Source organism: Ylistrum balloti, unplaced genomic scaffold (assembly GCF_031769215.1).
Source record: "Ylistrum balloti isolate Yb309-2 unplaced genomic scaffold, AGI_CSIRO_Ybal_v1 Utg370212, whole genome shotgun sequence".
Taxonomy (NCBI): domain Eukaryota; kingdom Metazoa; phylum Mollusca; class Bivalvia; order Pectinida; family Pectinidae; genus Ylistrum; species Ylistrum balloti.
The window spans coordinates 248,072-274,569 of record NW_026782181.1 but is presented as its reverse complement, the minus strand read 5'-3'; the positions used below and the strand labels follow the sequence as shown (position 1 = coordinate 274,569).

At 35.6% G+C, this 26,498-nt stretch overlaps 1 protein-coding gene across 1 annotated transcript; it reads right to left on the bottom strand.

Annotated features, from left to right (window-relative positions):
• Positions 1-11,587: 11,587 nt before the first annotated feature.
• LOC132551739 (syntaxin-8-like) lies at positions 11,588-26,489 on the bottom strand. The gene is made up of 9 exons (XM_060215874.1): positions 26,459-26,489; positions 19,654-19,753; positions 17,730-17,824; positions 16,813-16,914; positions 16,524-16,654; positions 16,163-16,255; positions 15,319-15,420; positions 14,633-14,724; positions 11,588-13,516 (listed from the first exon to the last, which is right to left on the bottom strand). The coding sequence occupies exons 1-8, from the start codon at positions 26,473-26,475 to the stop codon at positions 14,648-14,650; spliced, it is 717 nt and encodes a 238-aa protein (XP_060071857.1). The 5' UTR covers positions 26,476-26,489; the 3' UTR covers positions 11,588-13,516; positions 14,633-14,647.
• Between the last annotated feature and the right edge of the window lie 9 nt (positions 26,490-26,498).

Sequence of the window (26,498 nt, the reverse complement as noted above, 5' to 3'; positions counted from 1 at the left end):
GAACAATAAGTACCAATACAATCCCTGTGACAGGTACTACAGGAACAATAAGTACCAATACAATCCCTGTGACAGGTGTTACAGGAACAATAAGTACCAATAAAATCCCTGTGACAGGTACTACAGGAACAACAAGTACCAATACAATCCCTGTGACAGGTACTACAGGAACAATAAGTACCAATACAATCCCTGTGACAGGTGTTACTGGTACAATAAGTACCAATACAATCCCTGTGACAGGTGTTACAGGAACAATAAGTACCAATACAATCCCTGTGACAGGTGTTACAGGAACAATAAGTACCAATACAATCCCTGTGACAGGTGTTACAGGAACAATAAGTACCAATAAAATCCCTGTGACAGGTACTACAGGAACAACAAGTACCAATACAATCCCTGTGACAGGTGTTACAGGAACAATAAGTACCAATACAATCCCTGTGACAGGTGTTACAGGAACAATAAGTACCAATACAATCCCTGTGACAGGTGTTACAGGAACAATAAGTACCAATACAATCCCTGTGACAGGTACTACAGGAACAATAAGTACCAATACAATCCCTGTGACAGGTGTTACAGGAACAATAAGTACCAATACAATCCGTTTGACAGGTGTTACAGGAACAATAAGTACCAATACAATCCCTGTGACAGGTGTTACAGGAACAATAAGTACCAATACAATCCGTTTGACAGGTGTTACAGGAACAATAAGTACCAATACAATCCCTTTGACAGGTGCTACAGGAACAATAAGTACCAATACAATCCCGGTGACAGGTGTTACAGGAACAATAAGTACCAATACAATCCCTGTGACAGGTGCAACAGGAACAATAAGCACCAATACAATCCCTGTGACAGGTGTTACAGGAACAATAAGTACCAATACAATACCTGTGACAGGTGTTACAGGAACAATAAGTAACAATACAATCCCTGTGACAGGTGTTACAGGAACAATAAGTACCAATACAATCCCTGTGACAGGTACTACAGGAACAATAACTACCCAATACAATCCCTGTGACAGGTGTTACAGGAACAATAAGTGTACCAATACAATCCCTGTGACAGGTGTTACAGGAACAATAAGTAACAATACAATCCCTGTGGCAGGTACTACAGGAACAATAACTACCCAATACAATCCCTGTGACAGGTGTTACAGGAACAATAAGTGTACCAATACAATCCCTGTGACAGGTGTTACAGGAACAATAAGTACCATTACAATCCCTGTGACAGGTATTACAGGCCCAATAGTGTCCCATTACAATCCCTGTGACAGGTATTACAGGCCCCAATAGTGTCACATTACAATCCCTGTGACAGAAAGCACAGGCCTCAATAGTGTCCCATTACAATCCCTGTGACAGGTGTTACAGGAACAATAAGTACCAATACAATCCCTGTGACAGGTGTTACCGGAACAATAAGTGTACCAATACAATCCCTGTGACAGGTGTTACAGAAACAATAAGTACCAATACAATCCCTGTGACAGGTGTTACAGGAACAATAAGTACCAATACAATCCCTGTGACAGGTGTTACAGGAACAATAGCGTCCCATTACAATCCCTGTGACAGGTGTTACAGGAACAATAAGTACCAATACAATCCCTGTGACAGGTGTTACAGGAACAATAGCGTCCCATTACAATCCCTGTGACAGGTGTTACAGGAACAATAAGTACCAATACAATCCCTGTGACAGGTGTTACCGGAACAATAAGTGTACCAATACAATCCCTGTGACAGGTGTTACAGGAACAATAAGTACCAATACAATCCGTTTGACAGGTGTTACAGGAACAATAAGTACCAATACAATCCCTGTGACAGGTACTACAGGAACAACAAGTACCAATACAATCCCTGTGACAGGTGTTACAGGAACAATAAGTACCAATACAATCCCTGTGACAGGTGTTACAGGAACAATAAGTACCAATACAATCCCTGTGACAGGTGTTACAGGTGTTACACAATAAGTACCAATACAATCCCTGTGACAGGTACTACAGGAACAATAAGTACCAATACAATCCCTGTGACAGGTGTTACAGGAACAATAAGTACCAATACAATCCGTTTGACAGGTGTTACAGGAACAATAAGTACCAACACAATCCCTGTGACAGGTGTTACAGGAACAATAAGTACCAATACAATCCGTTTGACAGGTGTTACAGGAACAATAAGTACCAATACAATCCCTGTGACAGGTGCTACAGGAACAATAAGTACCAATACAATCCCGGTGACAGGTGTTACAGGAACAATAAGTACCAATACAATCCCTGTGACAGGTGCTACAGGAACAATAAGTACCAATACAATCCCTGTGACAGGTGTTACAGGAACAATAAGTACCAATACAATCCCTGTGACAGGTGTTACAGGAACAATAAGTAACAATACAATCCCTGTGACAGGTACTACAGGAACAATAACTACCCAATACAATCCCTGTGACAGGTGTTACAGGAACAATAAGTGTACCAATACAATCCCTGTGACAGGTGCTACAGGAACAATAAGTAACAATACAATCCCTGTGACAGGTACTACAGGAACAATAACTACCCAATACAATCCCTGTGACAGGTGTTACAGGAACAATAAGTGTACCAATACAATCCCTGTGACAGGTGTTACAGGAACAATAAGTACCATTACAATCCCTGTGACAGGTATTACAGGCCCCAATAGTGTCCCATTACAATCCCTGTGACAGGTATTACAGGCCCCAATAGTGTCACATTACAATCCCTGTGACAGAAAGCACAGGCCTCAATAGTGTCCCATTACAATCCCTGTGACAGGTGTTACAGGAACAATAAGTACCAATACAATCCCTGTGACAGGTGTTACCGTAACAATAAGTGTACCAATACAATCCCTGTGACAGGTGTTACAGAAACAATAAGTACCAATACAATCCCTGTGACAGGTGTTACAGGAACAATAAGTACCAATACAATCCCTGTGACAGGTACTACAGGAACAATAAGTACCAATACAATCCCTGTGACAGGTGTTACAGGAACAATAAGTACCAATACAATCCCTGTGACAGGTGTTACAGGAACAATAAGTACCAATACAATCCCTGTGACAGGTACTACAGGAACAATAAGTACCAATACAATCCCTGCGACAGGTGTTACAGGAACAATAAGTACCAATACAATCCCTGTGACAGGTGTTACAGGAACAATAAGTACCAATACAATCCCTGTGACAGGTGCTACAGGAACAATAAGTACCAATACAATCCCTGTGACAGGTGTTACAGGAACAATAAGTACCAATACAATCCCTGTGACAAGTGCTGCAGGACTGTGCAGTATTACAAAAGAAATGTAAATGTTGATACATTAATTACAAATTTGCCAATACATCGGTGATGATGTAGTTGACTGCTGACATGATCGTCTGCAGCTCCCTTAAGCTCAATTATTATATCCACCACACATTTGATCATGGACATAGCAATGTCAGGAAAATAACACATAATTATTATCAAATTTTAAAACACCATTATTCTATAACATTTTAAAAAGGGCTCTAAAACTGATATTACTAGTCACCAAACATTCATATAATTGTGATGAAAGATATCAAAATGTCAATTTTAGATTTTTTTGATAAGCACTGTATAATGACATGTTTTGCTAACACTCTACTTCCTGTTCAATAAACTAGAGTGCTAGCTGCCTGAATTAAAAGACTGATTGTTCCTCTTAACCGGTCTACTATAATGCTTTCAGTTTACCTGTGAATCGAATCAATAAAGCGCAATAATACAGCGATTTGAATTCTGATATATAAATAAGTATATCTTATATCCTTATATATATATATCGGTGTAATGCATAAAAGGTGCCTCCTTCATAAAAGGTAACTGGTATACAGGTACTTCTTAGCAGGGGGTACTTTTTATGCAAGACACCAGTAATGTACATATTGCCATGGAAGTATTTTAAATGAAAAAATATTTTGTCAACAACTTAATTCTGTTGACAGTAAATTCCAAACATGTCATCCCTGGCACTTGGCATCAGGATCTCAGCATCGTTTTTCCTACATGTATTTGCTCTTAATTATATGACGTATTGATAAATAATATGGTAAGATCGATAACCACAGGCAGTTTATATAACAGAAATAGTTAGTAATAACTTGTCAAAATCTAAGTTGGCTATGTTTTGGCCATTTTAGCTTTGTAATTAGTCCCAAAATTGATAATGTACAGAGAAGTTAGAGGGAAACGTAGTGTACAGCATATATGAAATTTTAAAACCTCCTAAGTACTGTACTTACTGGACCTGATATAATGTATTAGGCTCATATTTAAGTGTGATAGTATTTTCAACATGTACATCAGTACTTGACAAGATAAATATCCTGGTTTATCTACTCTCTGCCACACTTCCCCTATATAGATCCTATCAAACAGGACATAACAATCTATTGACTCACTTTTGTCTACATCTGAAGTTTTAACATGTGATTGTTGATCTGCAATCAAATTATATATGGAAACAACAGATATAAGTATTGAACACAATATACTGTGATAACACATTCTACAAAACTATGCAATGATATGTCCATGTACACTATTATTTCTATTGTGTGTTCCCATACTTATACACTGTATTTTTTAATTATCCAAATTGAACACAAAAACTAAACCCAGTCACTCATAACGGGATTCGCCTTCATTTCACATACAAAAGCCAGATCTACCTCAACAATAAACAAGATTAGAACCTTTGAACACAACAATTAGGAAAATCATAACATATTAAAATGTAGGTATCAAATACCTAATAAAATCAGGAGTACCTCTGTGTAGTAGATTATATCAGAGACATTTATGGTGTGATTACACAAAGAATTCTATCTTATGAATATGTTTTCAAAATTCATGCCATCATGCTGATTCTCAGGTAATGAAAACTTTTGTTAAAAAGCCCTCTACCAAACTTTTTCAATCTAATTAAAACAGAATCAATCACACTGCACTTCACTACATTACATACATAAGCCAGAGACCTATGATAATCTCTCTATGACAAGGTAAGAAATGTCATCTTATTGCTGAACATTTTTTGCCTTCTCTTTACTAATCGGGACAATTTTCCTATGATGTCTTCTATGTCAGATATGTGATAAAGAACACATACTTGTAAAATACTTAAAGCTTGTGTAATCTCGATGTGACACCTCTCAGGTCATATTGTGTTGATCAGGTCTAGTTAACTTATCAAGCATTAACATCCCCTAATCTCTCTGTATTGATCATGCCTAGTTCACATCTCAGCCATTACTATTCTCAAATCTCTCTGTATTGATCATGCCTAGTTCACACCTCTGCCATTAATATCCTCAAATCTCTCAGTATTGATCATGCCTAGTTCACACCTCTGCCATTAATATCCTCAAATCTCTCTGTTTTGATCATGCCTAGTTCACACCTCACCCATTAATATCCTCAAATATCTCTGTATTGATCATGCCTAGTAAACATCTCTGCCATTAATATCCTCAAATCTCTCTGTACTGATTTCCATGTAAGATCAGTATGCATGGTTTTTGAGTAACATGGGATTTCACTATACATCCTCCAGGAAACACCCTTCCCATTAATATTGATACTAAGTAACAAGATGCAGGCAATAAATGTATTGTTAACGTTATGGTCAAGCCTACTGTATGCTAAATAATACCTCTCACCATCAACCAAAAAGTACATGATAAATCATCATTGTCATACATACTCGGATATTCAGGATCTCTCAATTGACATTTAAACAATCAGGGGACCGTCCATGACCTATACACATATATACAGATATGGAATACCAACAGGACAGTGAAAAGTAAGGTTTTATAGTATCCTCAAATGGTGTTTATCTACAGTAAGAGAGCTTTTGACTATCTTCAACAGAGACAATGATCATATCAAGGATTTCTTTATCAATAGAAGTCACACCTAAATATCACAAAACAACAAATAAAATATCAACATGTCAAAAGAGTATCGTTTCAATCTGAAATTCAATGACCAATGACCTTCGATAGAGAATAACATTCATGAGGGCTTTCAATGACCTCCATCTGAAAAATAACATTTGTAAAACTCTCAATGACTTACAACTGAAAATAAGATTCATGAAAACTCTCAGTGACCTACAACAGAGATTAACATGAATGTGAGTTCTCATTGATCTCCTACTGAGATTAACATTCATGAAAGCTCTCAATGACCTCAACTCAAATTGTCATTAAACAGAGCTCTCAATGACCTCCAAATGAGATTAACATTCATGAGAGCTCTCAATGACCTCAACAGAAATTGTCATTAAACAGAGCTCTCAATGACCTCCAACTGAGATTAACATTCAAGAGAGCTCTCAATGACCTGAACAGAAATGTTGTTCTTGAGAACTCTCAGTGACCTCCAATAGAGATTAACATTTATGACAGCTCTCAAAGACCTCCAACAGATATTGACAATCATGTGAGCTCTCAAAGACCTCCAATAGATATTAACATTCATGAGTGCTCTCAATTATCTAAAATACAGATTAGCATTCATGAACACTCTTAATGCCCTTAAACAGATATTAACATTCATGAGCACTCTAAATGACTTCCAACAGAGATTAATGTTATTGTGAACTCCAAATGAACTCTTAAAGATATTAACATTCATAAGAGCTATTAATGACATCTAATAGGAATCAACATTCATGAGAGCTCTCAATGACCTTCAACAGATATTAACATTAATGTGAGCTGTCAATGACCTTCAACAGATATTAACATTAATGTGAGCTCTCAGTGACCTCCAACAGATATTAACATTAATGTGAGCTCTCATTGACTTCCAACAGAAATTGTCGTTCATGAGAGCTATCTATGAGCTCCAACAGATATTAAACATTCATGGGAGCTCTCAATGACCTCCAATTGAGATTAACATTCTTGTGAACTCTCAATGACATACAACAGATTTTAAACATTCATGAGAGCTCTCAATGACCTTCAACAGATATTAACATTAATGTGAGCTCTCATTGATTTCCAACAGAAATTGTCATTCATGAGAGTTATCTATGAGCTCCAACAGATATTAAATGTTTATGAGAGCTCTCAATGACCTCCAAAGGAAAATGGTCATGATAATCCTAAATGGGGAACATAAAAATAACATTTACAAGACTTAATAGGAGCCTCTTACTTTCAGCAGAGCTGCAAATTATTTGATAACTCTGTGGTTTTTAAACTTAACCGTACTTATCTTTAGGGGCACTTCGTTATTTCAAACAAGTACGGTTAGCCTAAGTTCAGTAACAAACTCACAACCTGTGGTATTATGGAAACATATAATCATCACAATAGATATGTGTTACTCTCATTCCCATACAATGTGTATTTCAGGCCCAGTTGATTCTTGTACTTTTAACATCACAGGTATGACGAGTGTCATAAGTTACAATAGTTCTGTGATCTACTACCTGTTAAGTTATTCACGGATGACAAAAACAATTTTAGTAGTCAGGAAATAATGTTTCCTTCCTCGAATATCTTACAGGATGAGCTAGAAGTCAATACCGTATCAAGTAAATTGGCGACCTGTAGAGTAGACGTTTGTGCTTGGCATCTGCTAACTTCTAACCTAAATAGAAATATGTGTGAAAGTGTCTCTACCGACAGGTGAATGTTACAAGTTATATACACACGATGTGGGCGGATCCGTTCGTAGAATCAACAACATACCAAGATAGAAATGATAAATCAATTTGTGATAAATCACATTTCCCCAATATCCGAGTAAACTAGAGAACATTAATGTAGTTCAATCGCACGTATAAGATATAACAAGATTACTTACAGTCACTTTCACCAGTTGTCCCTCAAAACAGATCTGTGGATCATACGTCGACCCCATAGCGTTCTATCAGTAGTTTAAAAAATCTCTTGTTTACGTGGTGATACCAGAAAAATTGATAAGCCCTGTATTCATGATGTGTTGTGTATTCTTAGGGGAACCCCGTCCGGCGTGTAACTGGACGTTACGTGACTCACTATCACCCTAGTAATTACTTCCCGGTTTGGTCATCCGGCTTCCGAAACGGACTTATTCGTGCGTTAATTTGGAGTTGTTCCCCCTGATACACAGGCGATAAATTTTAAGCCTTTAACAAATGGAGTATTGTGTGCTTCAGCTAACTTTCATTCCATTTTTTCTCATGTGTACTAATATACTCGTACTTGACATCTTTGTTTGAACTCAAATTCCAATACTTTATACGAAAATAGCATGCAGTAATATCAGTTTTATGCTTCCATACATTACACAAGAGGTCTATAGTGCCTGTATTGTTTTACCATTAGCGAAGTTAAAGCAACAAGGTTTCATGAGAAAAAAACTTAACTATCACCGCGTACTGCTTTATCTACCAGCATCAAAGGACCACAGTTTATCTCATTTCCAAAACTCAAGTGTACTTCATTGCTTTTATGGTTGAGATATGACAAAGTGGTCAAGAGAAATAGTTTTTAATATCAAAAAGAAACCAGTCTGTATCATTATGGTTCAGAACTATAATTTTGATAAAGAAACCCACACATATTTCCGTTCGTATACTTTCTGATCCACAACAGAATTACATATACCACAGAGTGAACATTTTCCAGTTTACCTGTCAGGTGTGACAATACATATACACCTACACTGACACTTACATGAAAAGGACACTGCTACTGTCCTGTCATGTGTGATAACATTACAACCTTGTAGGCATTCTTGATCTTGCCTGTCAGAGATCACACACAAGTAGTCATCCCCTTCACACTTGCCTTACACGGAGGCTGTAACATACATCTATGTGATTTCTCTATATCTTGGTGCTTCAGAGCATGCCTATAAACAACATTATGTAATTGGAAACAAGTTTAGACTAACAATTTTGCCATTTGACTTGCATTCTCTACGATGCAATATGACAATATAAGAGAGTTTCAAATGGAACCATAATAAGCCACAACCATGAAAATCCAATGTGAATATTGTTGGACTAATTATACTGAATCAGTGTGTCAAGTCCAGACCAACTGCTGGATTTTTAAGCTTCTTTCTAATTATCGATTTAGAACTTTCACAATGATTCTTCTAAAAAATTACAGGTCTTTTCATTCTGTACTGTTCTGCCAATTTCATTTTATTTTCGGATTTTTTCTCTTTTCCTTTTTATGTTCATAAAACTGAATATTGACTCTATGAAAATTGTTTTGACCATTTATCTTATATACTAAACAAAAAAAGAAAGGTAACACTACTTTATTCTGTGATTAATTAATTAACCCCTTCATAAATCCTTACCAATTATGTACGAATAAAGTAATTGATCAATTCTGATAAAACTGCAGTCATGGTTCATTATAAAACTTTGCGTTCAGTTGATTTTATTCGACTGTAAAGGACGTTGGGGATCAATTTCAAAGGTAACACCATTAGTAACGGGTATGGCCACCGTTCGCGAAGTAAACAGCATTGCAACGTCGTCGCATGGAACTCGTAAACCGGCGGATAATTCGAGGAGAGATGCCTTTCTATTCAGTGATCAAGGCTTAGGCCAGCTCCTGCAAGTTTGACTGCTGATTTTGACGTTCTCTCACGCGTCGCCCAAGAACGTCCCAGACATGCTCAATCGGTGACAAATCAGGTGATTTAGACGGCCAATCTAACACCTGTACGTTATTCTGCTGCAAGAAAGTTCTGCTGACGCGACTGGTGTGCGCTGGTGCGTTATCCTGTTGAAAAATGGCGCCAACGCCATGGCGTCTTAAGAATGGCAGAACCACTGGTCTTAAAATTTCGTCCCGATATCGAATGCCGGTTAAATTGCCATCTAACACAACAAGCCTGGTACGAGTCCCCCACAAATACCACCCCAAACCATTACACTTCCGCCGCCAAAGCGGTCCCGTTCTGCGACGCAGCAGTTCGCAAAACGCTCCCCTCGTCGCCTCCACATTCTGCGCCTTCCGTCACCGTGTTGCAGACAAAACCTGGACTCATCTGAAAACAGAACATTGTTCCATTGTTGTAAGGCCCAACGACGGTGAACAAGGGTCCAGTTACGCCGATTATTACGGTGACGTCGCAACAAATTGGGTCCAGTGTAGGGACACCGCGCTTTCAATTGGTAGGCCCTCAACCTGCTGCGGACTGTTTGGGGAGACACACGACGCCCAAACAATGTCTTGTAGTCTCTACTGCGGTTACGAATCGATTGCGCAAGTGTATCAATCGTATACGACGGTCATCCTTGGCGGTCGTTTTACGGGGTCGGCCGCTTCGGGAACGATCGGATGTTGACCCAGTTTGGTTTAAACGACTTACCAACTGGCAAATTGTCTTAACACTGTGATCAAAATGCCGTGCAACTCGACGGCGAGACTCCCTAGCCTGGATCATGCCTACAGCCCTTTCTCTCTGTACTTGTGACAGCCGGGGCATAATGATGAAGTTGATAGATAGCAAGATTCGGTGATTTCTAAGTCCTAAGGATCTAAGGAACAGTTGTCAGTTTGAATGTTTATGAAATTCAAGCGATGATACAAGTTAGTCGCAGAAAACCCCGTGCAGCTCTTTCGCTAATACAGACTTTCACGCTTGAATGATTTTGGTAACCCCCTTGGATTTTGTAATGTAAAACATTACCATTTTCTAATATTGCACACACGTCATTTTGTTTTCACTCATTTACAGGTATTCGCTAAGGAAACATGTTAACCTTTCTTTTTTTGTTGAGTATATTTGAAGTCGTAACTTTTATTGAATATCAGCAATGCACTTAATGGTGAATACTGTAGCTGGTTTGAAAGCATTTATAGCTGTTATTGTGAAGATTTATGTGAACTTGCATACATTTCAGCTGAGGGACTTTGAAGAATTTACTACATGTCCCCTGTCATACCCCCCACCTCTGGCCTCAGGAGAGACAAGATTCCTGGTTAATATAAAACTGGGTTCATTCATCAAGGTATGTTTCAGATCAAATCGGGATAGAATCAAGGCATCTCAATAAAGAAGAAGGAATTTCAAGAGTTACCTCTTTTTCCCCTATTTGGCAATGCCCCTCCCATCCCAGGGGGCATAGACTAGCCTTTCATTCAACATTGATTTCTCAACATTCAATTTGGTCTTTAACTAACACACAGCTCATTGAAGTTTAAGATACACAAGGTATTTCTCCTACATTTCATTAAATCACAAGTTACACCATACTTCCCAATGTCTCACCAGATACACAAATCTTCTGCCATATGTCAATGAGGTTAATGTTTCACCACTTCTATGTCTAAATGTAATTTACCACAAAGTTTACATTACATCACTTCTACTTCCTGATGAAGTTTAAATTACACCATACTTCTCACAATTCTAAATGAATTTTAACACTGCTCTAGTGTTTCCTGGTCCCTTCTCTGTAGTGATAGCTCACAGTGTGTATTAGCTTCCATAAGCAGATAGATTCCAACCAAACACATTATTGTCTGTATGATAATTTAATCTCCAGCAATATACAAAATATACAACAATATAACATGTGTGCACCAATCATTTATGCTATCACAATACCACTCAGAACAGTGGGTATGGACACAGGAAGCAAGCCTACACTCTAAGGTTTCTATCTCTCCACATTTAATACATAACAAGGTGTGTCATTTCAAGAGTATAAACAACTGTTATATTGTTACATATGTGTCTTATAATATTTCTGCTGAGTCAAGTTTAATCATAAAAATATTGGTTTAATCATTTTTTTTTCTGGTTTTGGTAAAAACACAGGAGAATAACAGCCCCATTTCAATCTAGATAGGTATGGTAAGATCTGTATGATATCAATATCTCATATTGCAGATTCCTATAGGTGATGATACACAACATCAGATCTTTATTTGAAACCACTACACTTAACACTTGACAAAAATCAGTGCAAAGACTTAAGAGTGAATGGTGCTGAAATTAAAGTCCATGTACTGATAAAACATATTGTATTCCAACCTATTAGGCAAATTGTGTGCTCAACTGCACTGTTTACTTGGCAGATTCTATATGAAATATGCTGAAATAGTAAATTTTGGTAACAGATATGAAATTTTGTTAGAAGATTACACAATCATCCAAGATTATTGTATTGGTCGATCAATGATATTTAAACATTTTCAAGGGTTTTACTGGTAGTTAAGTATACCTATTTTCCCAGAAAAATGATTGTGATGAATTTACAAGGACAGGTGCCCCTATTATATAGAATATGGCATATTCCAATTCAACAATTGATGTGTATTTAAGAAATAAATGTTATATTAATGGGGGATACAGAGCAAATGAAAATTTAAAAAAAAAACAAAAAAATAAGAAGACTTGTGCTTACCAAAGAATGTTTCTGATCAGTACATATTTACAAACTCCCAGTGATACATATACAGTGGTATATTCTCATAAAGAAGAAGATATTTTCACCATCATCACTAGATAAATTAATCTCATGATCTTTCTTCTTTCACTCCATTCCACTTAGTCCTCACAAAGAATAAGAGAAAAAGTGTTACTGAATGACTTCAATATCTCCTTATTAAACTTCCTCACAAATTTACATACAGTATGTCTCTCTATGTCCTGGCGGTCCACCTGTATACGAGGGTGTGGAGGAAGGTTACTGAGTGGCTTCAACATCTCCTTGCTATTCAACTTCTTTGCAAATTTACAAATGTCACACTCATTCATCATCGTCCACTGATTATTAGGATGTAAAGGATAGTTACTGAATAGTTTAATGGTCTCTTTACCAACAAATATTCTTTAAAATTAATCTATTATGTCATCACATATTTGTGAAATCAAAATTTCTTCTTCCTCAATGGAAATTTCCATTGAAATCAGTAAGATGTATCATATTTCAAAAGATCTCAAGCAAAAACAGGTTCTGGGTTTATTTCCTGTCATAGAAACATTTCCCTCTCACAATAACCACATGTTCTTCCCATAGTCCAATGTTAGGTAAATGTAGAGTAGTACACACTTCTCTGTGTTCGTATTGGAATTCTGTTACATAATGGATTGTTTTGAGATCTAGTATCAAACTAGGAAAGTCAAAACTATTTTTGCAAAGTATAGTGTAAGAACCATTCTCATTAATGGTGAACTTCAATATATTGGTTCAAACCATCACTGATGCACATCATCTATATTTCTTTAATATTAAATGTGATTAGACGTCTTCTAAACAAGTCATACCAATTTCTGGTTTTACTAAAAGCATAATTCATCCAAGCAAATTAGCTCCAAGTATTCTATGGTCCCGTCAGAATGAAAATTTCAAAACCATCAACAAATTGTAGTCTTCTGTGGACATTGTCATATTGCAACTCATCTAGAACATATACCTGGTACAGTTGAAAAATTCTTCCTGAAAATGAACCAGGAAAATACAATGTAATGGTGAAATCATTGGCCTAGTTAACCTTCAAATACACACATATATATATGGATTCATTTAAATGTAAATGCTATCTTCTACATATTTTGCAGAAAATCATAAATGAAAATTTTTAGTAAGTAACCATAAGACCAAAATGAGATTTTTTTAATGTGTGTGCACATTTTTAAGAAAATAATTTTAGATGTTACAGAGAGGAATACACAGTACAAAATCAGTTTAAAGGATTATGTATTCTGTGGCGTCCTAGCTTTCATGTGTACCATTCAGTTACTATTATAAGTTCTTGTCAAGTATTGCAAGAACCTTACCCATAAAACAATTCACATAACTACTCACAGAGTAAATGATATATATTTCATGGTGCACAATCGTTACTGTTACTTTCATTACTGTGTTGTAAAGTATCACCTTACCTATGACAGACCCTGTCAACGCTTCCCATTACTGTGTTGTAAAGTATCAACTTAACTATGACAGACCCTGTCAAGGCTTCCCATTGCTGTGTTGTAAAGTATCAACTTACCTATGACAGACCCTGTCAAGGCTTCCCATTACTGTGTTGTAAAGTATCAAATCACCTATGACAAACCCTGTCAAGACTTCCCATTACTGTGTTGTAAAGTATCATCACCTTACCTATGACAAACCCTGTCAAGACTTTCCATTACTGTGTTGTGAAGCATCATCACCTTACCTATGACAAACCCTGTCAAGACTTCCCATTACTGTGTTGTGAAGCATCACCTTACCTATGACAAACCCTGTCAAGGCTTCCCATTACTGTGTTGTGAAGCATCATCACCTTACCTATGACAGACCCTGTCAAGGCTTCCCATTACTGTGTTGTGAAGCATCACCTTACCTATGACAAACCCTGTCAAGACTTCCCATTACTGTGTTGTGAAGCATCAGCTTACCGATGACAGACCCTGTCAAGGCTTCCCATTACTGCATTTAGAAACATTCTTCCTAACTATGACTGCCTCTGTCATAGTTTCCCATTGCTTTGTTGTGATACATTAACTTACCTTTGTCTGTCCCTTTCAAGGCTTTCCATTATGGTGTTGTTAAACATTAACTTACCTATTACTTCCTCTGTCAAGCCTTCCCATTACTTGGTATGACTGCCACAACAATAATGGCGACGAACAGCAGCACAATTACAACCCAGTAACCTAAAACAGTAGGAATTAGTTCAATATACTTACACAATATACCATAATACAAACTTTGAATTAGGAAGCAATCACAAGCAGCTTGGGATACATAGTTTCTGCTTATTTATTGGTATGTCAACTGGATCCAAATGGGATGCTAGCGACACAAAAACATGAGTAATACTCAATGTGCCCACACTCCTCCAATTAAAGTCATAAAAGCTGTTGCTTGGGCAGGATGTGAATGATCTTTTACTAAACCCTTACAAAATGATAAGATTGAATTTCAGGCCTATAAAAGTAGTTAGATTGGAAAAATGACGAGGGTAAAAATGAGTTGCAACAGAAAAACTTCAAAAGCCAGTGATCACATCATTTAACTTTCATTTTACTGTATGGATTATCCTGTCCAAATTCTGTCAAAGAACAGGAAGTATTCGTGATTCCTGTAAAATGTACACCATTTACTTTGGTGCAGTATTTGAAGTACAAGAAATTACAGATATTGATATTTCCTGTTAATGAACAAAAGTTTTAACAGCACTTGATTTTCAATACAACATCTAATGTTTCTTTTCAAAAGAGGTCTGAAGACAAGTACTATGTACTTACAACATGCGTTGGATTTCCTATCTACTATACGAATGTGTTTAGTCTCTTTCTTCAGGCGTTCTCCTGTTCGGTCTGTATGATCAGTAATATCGTCTATCAAGGCTGAAAAACACCAAGAATCATACTTTTGAAAAAAAAAGAAACATGTGAATTTTGTAATTCAATGAAAATCACATATGAAAATCATTTGGTGAAAATGTAACCTCATTAGCATTTTTGTATTATCTTTTGAATTGTAGTATGTGTTTTTAGCAAGTATGAACATACGGATTTATAATTTAAATGTGGAAAAAAAGTGTTTCTTTATATCTTTATATAACAACACACATCTGACTCCGTCCATTTTATAACATCGAGAAGTATTATTGCCTTCACAACGGATTATAAGTTTGTTTTTTTTATATGAGAAACTTTAAAACATAAACACATGAAGAAACTTTAATGGCTAATAACATGTACACCAAACAAGGTAGTCTCGAATTTACAATGGATAGCAATATCTTTCAGTGAACCAAGTACATAACTGTCATCAGGTGTAAAACTGCTGACATCTGATAAATAGCTGGCATCAGGTACATACAAATATGTAGCTGGCATCAGAATACTGTCACAACAATATTACTGTAAGGTCCAAGTCTGGACTTATCAATGTCCACTTTTCTATTCGCAATCAACACCAACCTACCATTTTTTCTTTTTCCACAACAAAAATCACTCACTTTCCTTACAATTTTCATGCATAGAAAATGAGTGGACAATTTATATACCTCTTCGCTGTTGGAAAAAGTACAAAATGAGCAATATATATATAAAAAATTGATTCCAAATTTTAAAAAAAACTGACCATTCTGACTGTCCACTTCATCTCCGATGTCAATAGCCATCTGCTTCTGTCTGGACAGGACACTGGAGAGAGCATCCAATCCTCGATCTTGTTCTGAAATAAGACAAGCCTGACTTTACATTCTACAATTAAGTGTAGTCCTTACATCCTTATTGTCTTTAATAAACTGTAAACACCAGTCAAAGGGAGATAATTCATACATGATAACTTCAACATGGAGTAATACATGAATGTGTACATGGATGTTAATCCTATGCTTCAGAAAGTATTTACAGAGCTTTTTTAATTAATGCAAGTCTACAGAGTCCATCAGAAGTTTCCTAATCGATATACAACAGTGAGCAATAATATGCTGGCAGACCTTGTATGACCTGTTGTTGTTGATTTCGGAGATCATTGTTAGACATGTCACGATACTCCTCAGGATCGTCCCTCATCCCCCAGGGATCACTGCTTCCAAACGTGTCTGCACCTGATCCCATCAGTGAGTACCTGAAACAGTTATAATTCATACAAACACATTAAGTTTCTCTAAAGTTAAATGTGATAAAATCAGAAAATTTGTTAAATATTATTATTCTTTGTTTCTTAAAAGACAGTTTAAAAGTTTTGTTATCTTTTAAAGCAACTTAAAACATTTCACATCATACCTAGAATCTCCTCCTTCATTTCGAAATGCTTGTTCAATCTGTTTCTCTTTCGTTGTTAAATTATCAGTCATCATTTGTCGACGTTCCACTTCTCTCTGAGTTCTGAGTTGGTCAAGTTCAAATAAATTGTAGCTAATTTTGACCATCAGAGGGTTGAGTTAATACTGTTGTAATCTAACGAGATTTCACTTTTTTGCCATCACTGCTTAAAAGGATGGATAAAAACAGATCAATTATTACATAATTTCAGATTATTATATAAAGCAGTTTTTTGGTTTTAAAAGGTTTTTTTCTGGGGTTTAACATCCTCCCAATAGTCAAGGTCATTATCATATTGTGTCTATGGATGATGGGGTCACTCAGGGACACGTTTATAGTGTCATGACTGTACACTCTGATAGGTGATAAACTGGACATGTCAGCATGACACTTGACTGGGCCATATTACATTCAGCAGAGTGCTGTGACAGTAACTAAATCTGATAACAGTAGCATGTCACTTCCAAGTGATAATACAAAAGAACATACCCATATATATCCATATTAATGCCCACCCATACATAGTCATTTGGTAGAAATATAAAACAAATGCTAATTCATTACCCTGTAATAAATCAATCTCATGACCTCAAGACTGAATACGTACATCTGCTGACTAGACTTATTGTAGGATATAGATGGTAATGACAAAAAGAGAAGTAACACGCAACATCCTTATCCTGTATAGTTCTGTTCATTCCAGGGTGTCTTGTAATCATGGTTCCAGCCTGATTTCGCTTTTTGGGATGTTTTTGACTTAATACCTATTTTCCCCAAAAGGTTGCTATTTGTTGTCCCTACCCTTGTAGCTCTTACATGCCCTTATATCAATCACTGGACTGATACTAGGAACAAGTCAACACGACTAGTAAGGATACATGTGGTAGGAGGATGAGGCACGGATCAGTTGCTGCTTCAGCTTGTTGAGGTCAGTGGTGAACTGTTTCATGGACACCCGTATCTGGGCAGTTAGCTGGAAACATATAAAACATATTTCAGACATTTTTTCCTTATGAACAAAGTACTGTTTTCCAATTTTTACATTATTGTGACGGTCAGTAACTTTATAACAAAGCACTGTACATGCATAGGTATATTTGAGACTTAGGAGTCACACAATGACAATATTCTCAGAGATGGTAACTGTTAAGATTTAGCTCTCTTGTTGTAATGTAAATAACGAAAATTCTATAGTGCAAAAGTTTGCGACCCTATAGTATTTAACATTTCACCTTAAAGTGGAGTTTGATATAAAGCTCAATACAACAATAATCTTTAACCATTGAATTATATCTAACAGTTTACAACCTTCACCAAAAAACAATTAAGATACCACAATTACACTCAGTGATCCAAGTTTCCTTAAGATATTTTTAACAATTTAACATTTAGAAAACATTACTGGAACAACCCAAAAACGAAACTAATACTATATTGTGCTTCTGCATATGAAATTACTTTACAATTATCTTTTCAAAAAACATATCGGTTTGATTAAGGGGGATAATCCTGAAAATTATCTCATGTTTTTTGATGTTATAAATCATTTTTTTGATTATATTGGTATATTTTTCATAGTTCTATAATGAGACAGAGAGTTTGGAGCAAAATCTTGGTACCATTCTGTTGTTAGTAAAGGGACCCCACAATAAGCATGTATGTTTATATTGTTCCCTGAAAATTTGCTCATAAATGAAATCATGCAAAGTGTGTAATGTAATAAATGCCTGAATCCATGACGTTTCAATGTTTATGACATGGTAGTTTTGTGGATGGGTTGAGTAGAGTTGCATAATTATACATCAAATCTTATTTTCATCATTATGGCTTGGAATACAAAGATAAAAATGAACAATACTTTCGCATGAATACATATATGTGTTGTGTGTTTAACATTTGACTACAGTAAAACCATAAGTAAAGCGATTTCCTATCCAGAAGCCAATTGACTTGTCTTTATGACTGCAGTTATGTTCTGTTTATTAGATCGGATATACCGAGAACAAGGTTATAAATCTGTAATGCAGGTTGTTGTTATATACTTGAACTGAGAGCATATTTCTAGTATCTAAACAGCATCTCTGTGCGTTTTGGAATGGATTTCATAGGATTTCTATGTAACTGAATAGACACAACTTTTATGTGTTGCTATAGCCGTTGTCATACACGCGTGTATTAAGAACACAAAAGAGTTCCAATCCTTTTGGGTAGTGTTAACATCAATGTCGACCTTGTTGCCTATATGGAAATGGAAATAAATGTGTTATCAATACACAGAACACATCCCACAATCTGAATATCTGCATCCACCTTAATCATGATGAATTTAAAAAATACGTCATTTTCATGCATATATTGCTGTAACCTCATTTCATGGTTTTACCAAATCGTTCTTTTTTAATTGAATGATGAAAAGTAATCATATGGACAGTACTATTTGAATGGTTTAAACAATGCTCTTTCCAATTTGGTATCACATTTATGCCAATTAAAGGTTCCGTTTAGTGAAAAATCTAAGTCAATTTTAACGTTACTCAATATCCCTGTCATATGTTATAATGCAAAATAAAATCAAAACGTCACTATGTTGTCAGGAGATGATGCATATCATCTATATCAGTGTTTCTTAGACTTGTACTGGGTATGGAATGATGAAATTAAAACTTTGAAGCAAAAGTGGAGCTCTTTTAAAGGTAAAATAATGAAAAGCAACATGAATCTCCGTTAACCTCCAACGAACCTCTAAAAATCAATAAAAACAAAGCTATCAGTTACAAAGTTAATGGGCTTTATACACTGTACCTTGGTGTATGTAGAACTGGTTCTGTTATGTTTATTTCTGTCATTGATTTTCACCATCAGATTTTGTCCCAGCCTGGCACAGCTGTCATACTCCGTCAACCTAGAAACAAGGATGACAATCAAAATCTTTATCAGTTGATGATCTTTGTAAATGGACCTAAAGCTCTCCCTGTTCAGTCATCACATAACTGTAGAGACTTCAACTTGATCTAAACTACATAACCATTGCTCTGTCATTGTTATTGATTAATTCAACTACCAAAGATATGATCAGGGAGATATAGTGGAGAGAATACACATTTACTAAATATGATATTATGAAATTCACTAAAGAAAATGATATTCCCACAATTATTTTGATGGTCAATTTTGAAAAAGCATTCGACTTGTTTCTTCTTGTAAAATGGTTTGACACAAAACACAATAATTTTACATCAACAACATCAGGAGGGGGGGGATTTATCTCCATTCTTTTAACTAAAAACCTCTTGTTGTCAAGGCGACCCAGAAGCAATTTTAGCAATTTGTTTAAGGAAAAAGAGTATTATACAGGGAATTTGGACAGAAAGTTTTGAGATTTTGACATCCTAGTGTACATACAACACTTTTCTGGCATCAGAATCTTAATTTGGGGAAAGCTAAATTTACACTACTTGTAATTGAATTTGATGTGAGCTTTGTCATCATTCCTAAACTAAATTTTGATAAGCAAATTGTAGAATTAACCACAGGGATCTTGGTGCCCACCATTGTTTGATCTTTATATTCTCTTTGAAAAGGTTGGATTTCCCTCCTTCTTTTCTCTTCTCTGTTTTTGCTCTTAATAAGAGAAATTTGAACATTCCTTTGCAAAAATAGAGATGATAATTTTTAAATGCAAAATCCAAAATGGCCACCTGTAAGCCATTTTGTTTCTTCTGATGAGTCCGACAAGCAAACAAGCACAAGGAGAGATGAAAGGAAACATACATATGAAATTTGAGAGATATCCATTCAGTACTTCTTAAGAAATAACAATAACAATCTTTACTAGGCAAAATCCAAGATGGCTGCCTGTCGGCAATTTTGTTTTTCTGATCAGACCAAAAATCAAACTGGCACAGCTAGTGACCATGGGGAACCTACATATGAAATTTATGAAAGATCTATCCAGTACTTCTCAAAAAATAGTAATAGCAAACTTTGACAGTCATAATCCAAGATGGTTGCCTTTTAGCCATTGAGTTTTCCTGATCAGTCCTAAAATCACACTGGCACAACTAGGGACTAAAAGTAAACTATGTATGAAATTTTCATTAAGATCTATGCAGTAGTTCTCAAGAAATAGCAATAACAAAATTTCAAAAGTTAAAATACATTAAGGCTGCCTGTCAGCCATTTCATTTTTTTTTATCAGACCCAAAATTATTTTGGCACAACTAGGGACCAAGGGGAAACTACCTATGAGATTTAAAAAAAGATCCATTACGTACTAACCAAAAATAGCAATAACGAATTTTTAAAGTCAAATTCTAAGATGGGCATCTGTCGGCCATTTTGTTTTTCTGATCAGTCCCAAAATTACATTGGCACAACTAGGGACCATGTGGAACTTACATATGAAATTTATCAAAATAGTAGGAAGAGCACAACAGCTGAGGCCAGGTGTAGTAATACTGTGACTGCCGACATGTTTCGGCCTGCTAGGCAGGCCGTCATCAGGGCACACTTTATTGGTCTGCCTGTTACATGGTGATGCAAGATGTATAGTGAATAACAATAGTAGTCATGTGACTTTACAATGGACAATACTGTGACGTCATAGTGTAGCCATGGAAGTAGTAAACAAACAACACAGTAGAAGAATGATAGTTGGCGTAAAAATGATAGCTAGAGTATAAGTAGAAATAATATGAAGAACTTATAAGAAGTATAAATATTAAAGAAGAGTCAGTATAATATATAAATAGAGATAGTCTATGATGAATAATAAATTAGTACATAAGGTAGGGTTAGAGCATTGGTATATAAATGTCAAGCATAAAAACTTCAGATAAAAACAATGAATGGTAATAATGTTCAACAGTGAAAAGTAGAGTTCATTAGGTCAGGAACAGCAGCCAATATCATAAAATTGTAAATATTCAGTCAAGATATAACCCTAAGAAGGAAAGGTCCTTGCATCGGATAGTTTCGTGGGATATCCTGAGAGTGAGTATGGTTGGTAACATATATCCTGGTAATTATTTTGAAGCTGGAGTGGTAGGTATTGTCCAAGTATCGCAGGTATGGCTGGTACATGTAGGTCCTAACTGGAATTTCTTGGGTCCGTGTATAAAGAGTTCAGTACAACAGGAGAAGAGTGGTAGGTAGTATTCCATATTCCATATTCCATTACAATTAGCAAGATGGAGAGATTTCTAAAAAGTCAGTGGCATTCAGATAATAGCATCGAAAAGAAATAGGCACATCTTAGTAAGATCAAAATATATATGAAATTTATGAAAGATCTATCCAGTACTTCTCAAGAAATAGTGATAATAAACTTTCAAAATCAAAATTCAAGATGGCCGTCTTTCAGCCATTTTGTGATCAGTCCTAAAATTAAATTTGAGAGAGATACATCCCTTATTTTTCAAGAAATAGCGATAACCGACTTCATTGACAAAAATCCAAGATGGCTGTCAACCATTTTGTTTTTTTCATCAGTTCCAAAATCAAACAGGCACAACAAGGGACCAAGGGGAACCTACATATGCAATTTGAGGAAGATCTATCCATTACTTTTTAAGAAATAGCAAGAACAAAAATTGTGATGGTGGGCTAAACAGTTTAATCTCTACATGGAAGAAAAGGAAAGGAAATTCAAATCATGAAATCACTGATGATATCCCTACTTAACCACTTATTTATATCTCTTCCAAATCCATGTGACAAGGTGATAAAGGAAATTAATGCCTTCTTATTTGAATTTTATGGAATAATAAAGCTGACAAAGTGATTATTGTAAGGGTGGCTTGAAAATGTTAAATTTAAATGCTTTCATAAACTCTCTTAAACAAGGATGGGTGAGAAGATTGTAAAGCACTAAAAGGATACAGAAACATATTTTAAAGGAGAATGTTGATATAGATCTTTTATCATGTATTGGTAGTGTAAACATGTATCCATGTATGAATAAAATGTAGTAGCTTATGTACAAATAATATATGGAAGGATATTTTCATTGCCTAGTACAAATTAAATAACTCAAATAAAAGAATTACAATGAAGATAATTCTTGTTGAAATGCATTTGGAATAATAAAGATATAGGTAAACCTATTTTCTACAAATCATTGTATAGAGCAGGAATACATACAATTGCTGATCTCCTAAATGATTCAGACAGTATTCTTTCTTTACATTTGAAGAACTTTCACAAAAATATCACTTGTATACAATTTTCTTCAGGTCCAAGAAGTAATATCAAGATATACAGACTTTCCTCAACAGTTTCAATGATCCAGAATTCTCTTACAACATTTTAAACAAAACATATACTGTAGCCACTGGTCAATTAAAATGGCATGAACAGATTTTATTGGCTGAAGGGGAATGATATGAAATACACAAATTTCCAAAAATAGTACAAAAAGTACTAAACTTTAAGATTCAATATTGCATATCTCATCCTATCAATACCAAAAACACTGAGTGATTCAAGATTAGAATAGTTGTTAATCCTATGTGCACTTTCTGTAACTTTGAAAGTGAAACAATAATTCATTTGACTTGGGGATGCCAGGAAGTGCAAAATTTATTACAAAGATATGAAAATCATTTAAGTGCATTTTATAGTACTTTTTCAATAAAAAAATACATTCCTTCCTTTTTGGGTTCACAAATAATAGTATTAATCCTAAGGTTGACAATATAGTCATTCTCATCATTGAACAGTACATTTATAGAACCAGATGTCTGAACAAATCTTTAAACATAAATTCATTGGGCGGTAGCATAAAAAGTTATTACAGCATACAGAAGTGTCTAACAAATGTACAAAATGATCTTGGAAAAGCAACATTTACTAATACATGGGGTAAGTGGAGAAATTGCATACAACTTGATATTTAATAATAAAGACTAAAGCCCGACAGTTTGCCAAAATATGTATCTAATAACAACTTTCTTATGTTACTTTCTGCATCTCTCTTTGAAGATTTTTTTCCATACTTATGTTGTTTCTTACCTCTCACTTCTCTATATAGAAAAAAAATATAATATTAAACTTTGGTAGCAAACTTACCAATATAGAAATGAAATCAACTTCATACCTTTTTTTCACCCTCTTTCTTTCTTTCCTTTATAAAAAGAATTAATCTTGCTTCAATAAGGATGCCAATAATAACTGTGTGTGTATGTGTGTGAAAGAGGGTGTATCTGTATGTGTGAATCAGATTGAGAATGCAGTATATCTTATTGTCTAAGCTCTTATTAAATCATATGTTCAAAATTATTTCAAAATATGAGACCCAGAAGGCCTGTATTGCTTGCCTGGATATTTAAGTTAATAACACAAAACTTTAAATTTCTTTAGAAGGAAAACATTTCCCATGATGAGCCTCACACCCCACAGATACAGCTTAAAATTCCCGAACACTGATTACCCTTCACCCAAGCATGCTTCAGACCAATTCTAGACAATATCCTATGATTCCTGAAAAAAAAACAAGATAGATTGTAAAGAAACTGACAGATTTTCTCTATTGGGCCCTGCATCTCAGGCCCCAGGGAGCTGATGCCTACCATTTATACAAACTGATTTTCCTTCACCTACGCATGCTTTAAAATGATTCAGGACAATATTCTGTCCTTCCTTAAGAACAAGATAGATTTTACACCCAAGCAAGCTTCAGACCAAATTTGGACAATATCCTGCTATTTCTAAAGAACAAGATAGATTTTAAGGAAAATTGATAGATTTTCCTTCTTGGGCCTGCATCGCTGGGCCCAGGGAGTAGAGACCCAGGGAGCAGAGACCCAACATTTATACAAAACTGAATTTCCTTCACATAAGAATGCTTCTGGTCAAATTTGGACAAATCAAATATTACCTTGAAAAATGATTACTTGCTTAAATAGAAATCTAAGCTTTTATTTCAATGCAAAGTTATTAATTAACCATATTTCTTTTCTAACAATACGACAATAGCCATTCTAAAACCTGGTAAATCTTTATACTTTAGAATAGAAGGAGGAGAGCCAATGCCTTGCTACTTCTTGGTGTTGTATCAAAACTGAAATTGTTAATGTTTTTCATTAAGACAAGATGTGCTGATGCTTTAGGACAGGTAGCCAAGTTCTTTGTAGTCTCTTCTGATACTTTGGTGGGTAGAGCTGGAGAAGACTATGCCAGCATTGCTAAGTTGTATATCCACCTTGAGCATTTCCAAGGCTTCATCAATGGTTTAAATATCAAAACAGGTCCAAAAGTCCTTGGTGGGACAATCTTAAACTTCACCTGATCTAATTGTTTCTTGGTCTATACTTCTGCTAAACTGTATCTGGTTCTGCATCTTGCCTGGTGGTATTAGTTGTGATTTCTGGCTCCACCATGTATCCAGGGTGTTGTTTAGTAAAGTGCTTACTGTAGTATTCCTTTTGGATGAAGGTAGTCTTGCAGATCTTGAGACCACACTGTTTCTTTGTCCTCAGATAAGCACATGGCTGCATATACAACAGTTTTTACCACTTGGGTGATTGCCCAAAGATTGGATTGTACTGTACCCTGTCCATTTTAATAAGCATATTTTGTACAGATTTAGGTCTTATATAGCATGTACTTCAGTTTCTGAACTGTTTGATGATACATGTCTCTATCTGTTGATCAGTTTGTTAATGAGAGGGTTAAATTTATAACAACAAACTGTTTCCTTTTCATTTCTTACTTATTCATACTATTACCTGCCCTACGAGTTGTTTAGGATAGCCTTTGCTTTCTTATCTCTGGATAAGTTTCAAGTCTTCATTCTTGTCTTTGTTCCAACTACAGAAGCTTGTGACATGTGACATGACAATGATTTTTGTGACATTTTATGTAGTAGCCAAAACTGATCCTATGTAGATTTAATTTTTAGCTACTGTATTAAGTTAATTACACAAACTTGATTGACAATTTTACATCATTTACGTAAATCAGAGCACTACATGACTCTCTATATTTCCAAACCTGCTATCATAAAATCTTTGCACACAAAGAATCTTTCTTCCCTTGAACTATCCCATTCTGGAATTTTCTTCCACGTGACCAAGCAACTACTACACAATCTTCCTTCAAGATTCAAGACTAGACTAGCTACTTAAAACATAATTGATATCGCTATGAGTATACAAGCCATGCCTCATCCTGCTGAAGTTGCCAAGAAATATGTAAAACTAAACCTAGACACATGTGTCAGCCTCGCCTGTCAATATACTCGTACTAATTAAGAGGCTGGTACCCGAGAACTACAGGCAGTAGTCTAATTACTTCACAATTAATATATACTCAAATGAAAAATGCACATCACTAAATATGAAAGATTCCTCTATGGAAAGTGCAGTGATAGTCATGTGCCTGGACCAATCGAGTTTGTTCGGGGTACTTCTCTTCTGTGCAATTTTCTAAATCTGAAACCGGGTGGTTCCCGATTCTGAGGAGTTTGAAATGAACATAACTCATACAACGGTTACTCTTTTTTGTGATATAATGAATAGAATATATTAATACGTAATTAGTGTGACAAATTAAATAAATTAATATCACTCCTTAAATTAATGAGCTGATAATTACTCTTAGTTCTTACCAAGTGTCACTTGCCATCTTGTGATGTGCGGATGTTGTTA

What these genes read in the sequence shown, in the direction of transcription:
- LOC132551739 (XM_060215874.1), bottom strand. An exon ending in TGAAGTGGACAGTCAGAATG is followed by an intron (nt 15,421 to 16,162) that starts GTCAGTTTTTTT and finishes GGTGTTTTTCAG; the next exon opens with CCTTGATAGACGATATTACT. An exon ending in TAGGAAATCCAACGCATGTT is followed by an intron (nt 14,725 to 15,318) that starts GTAAGTACATAG and finishes CTACTGTTTTAG; the next exon opens with GTTACTGGGTTGTAATTGTG.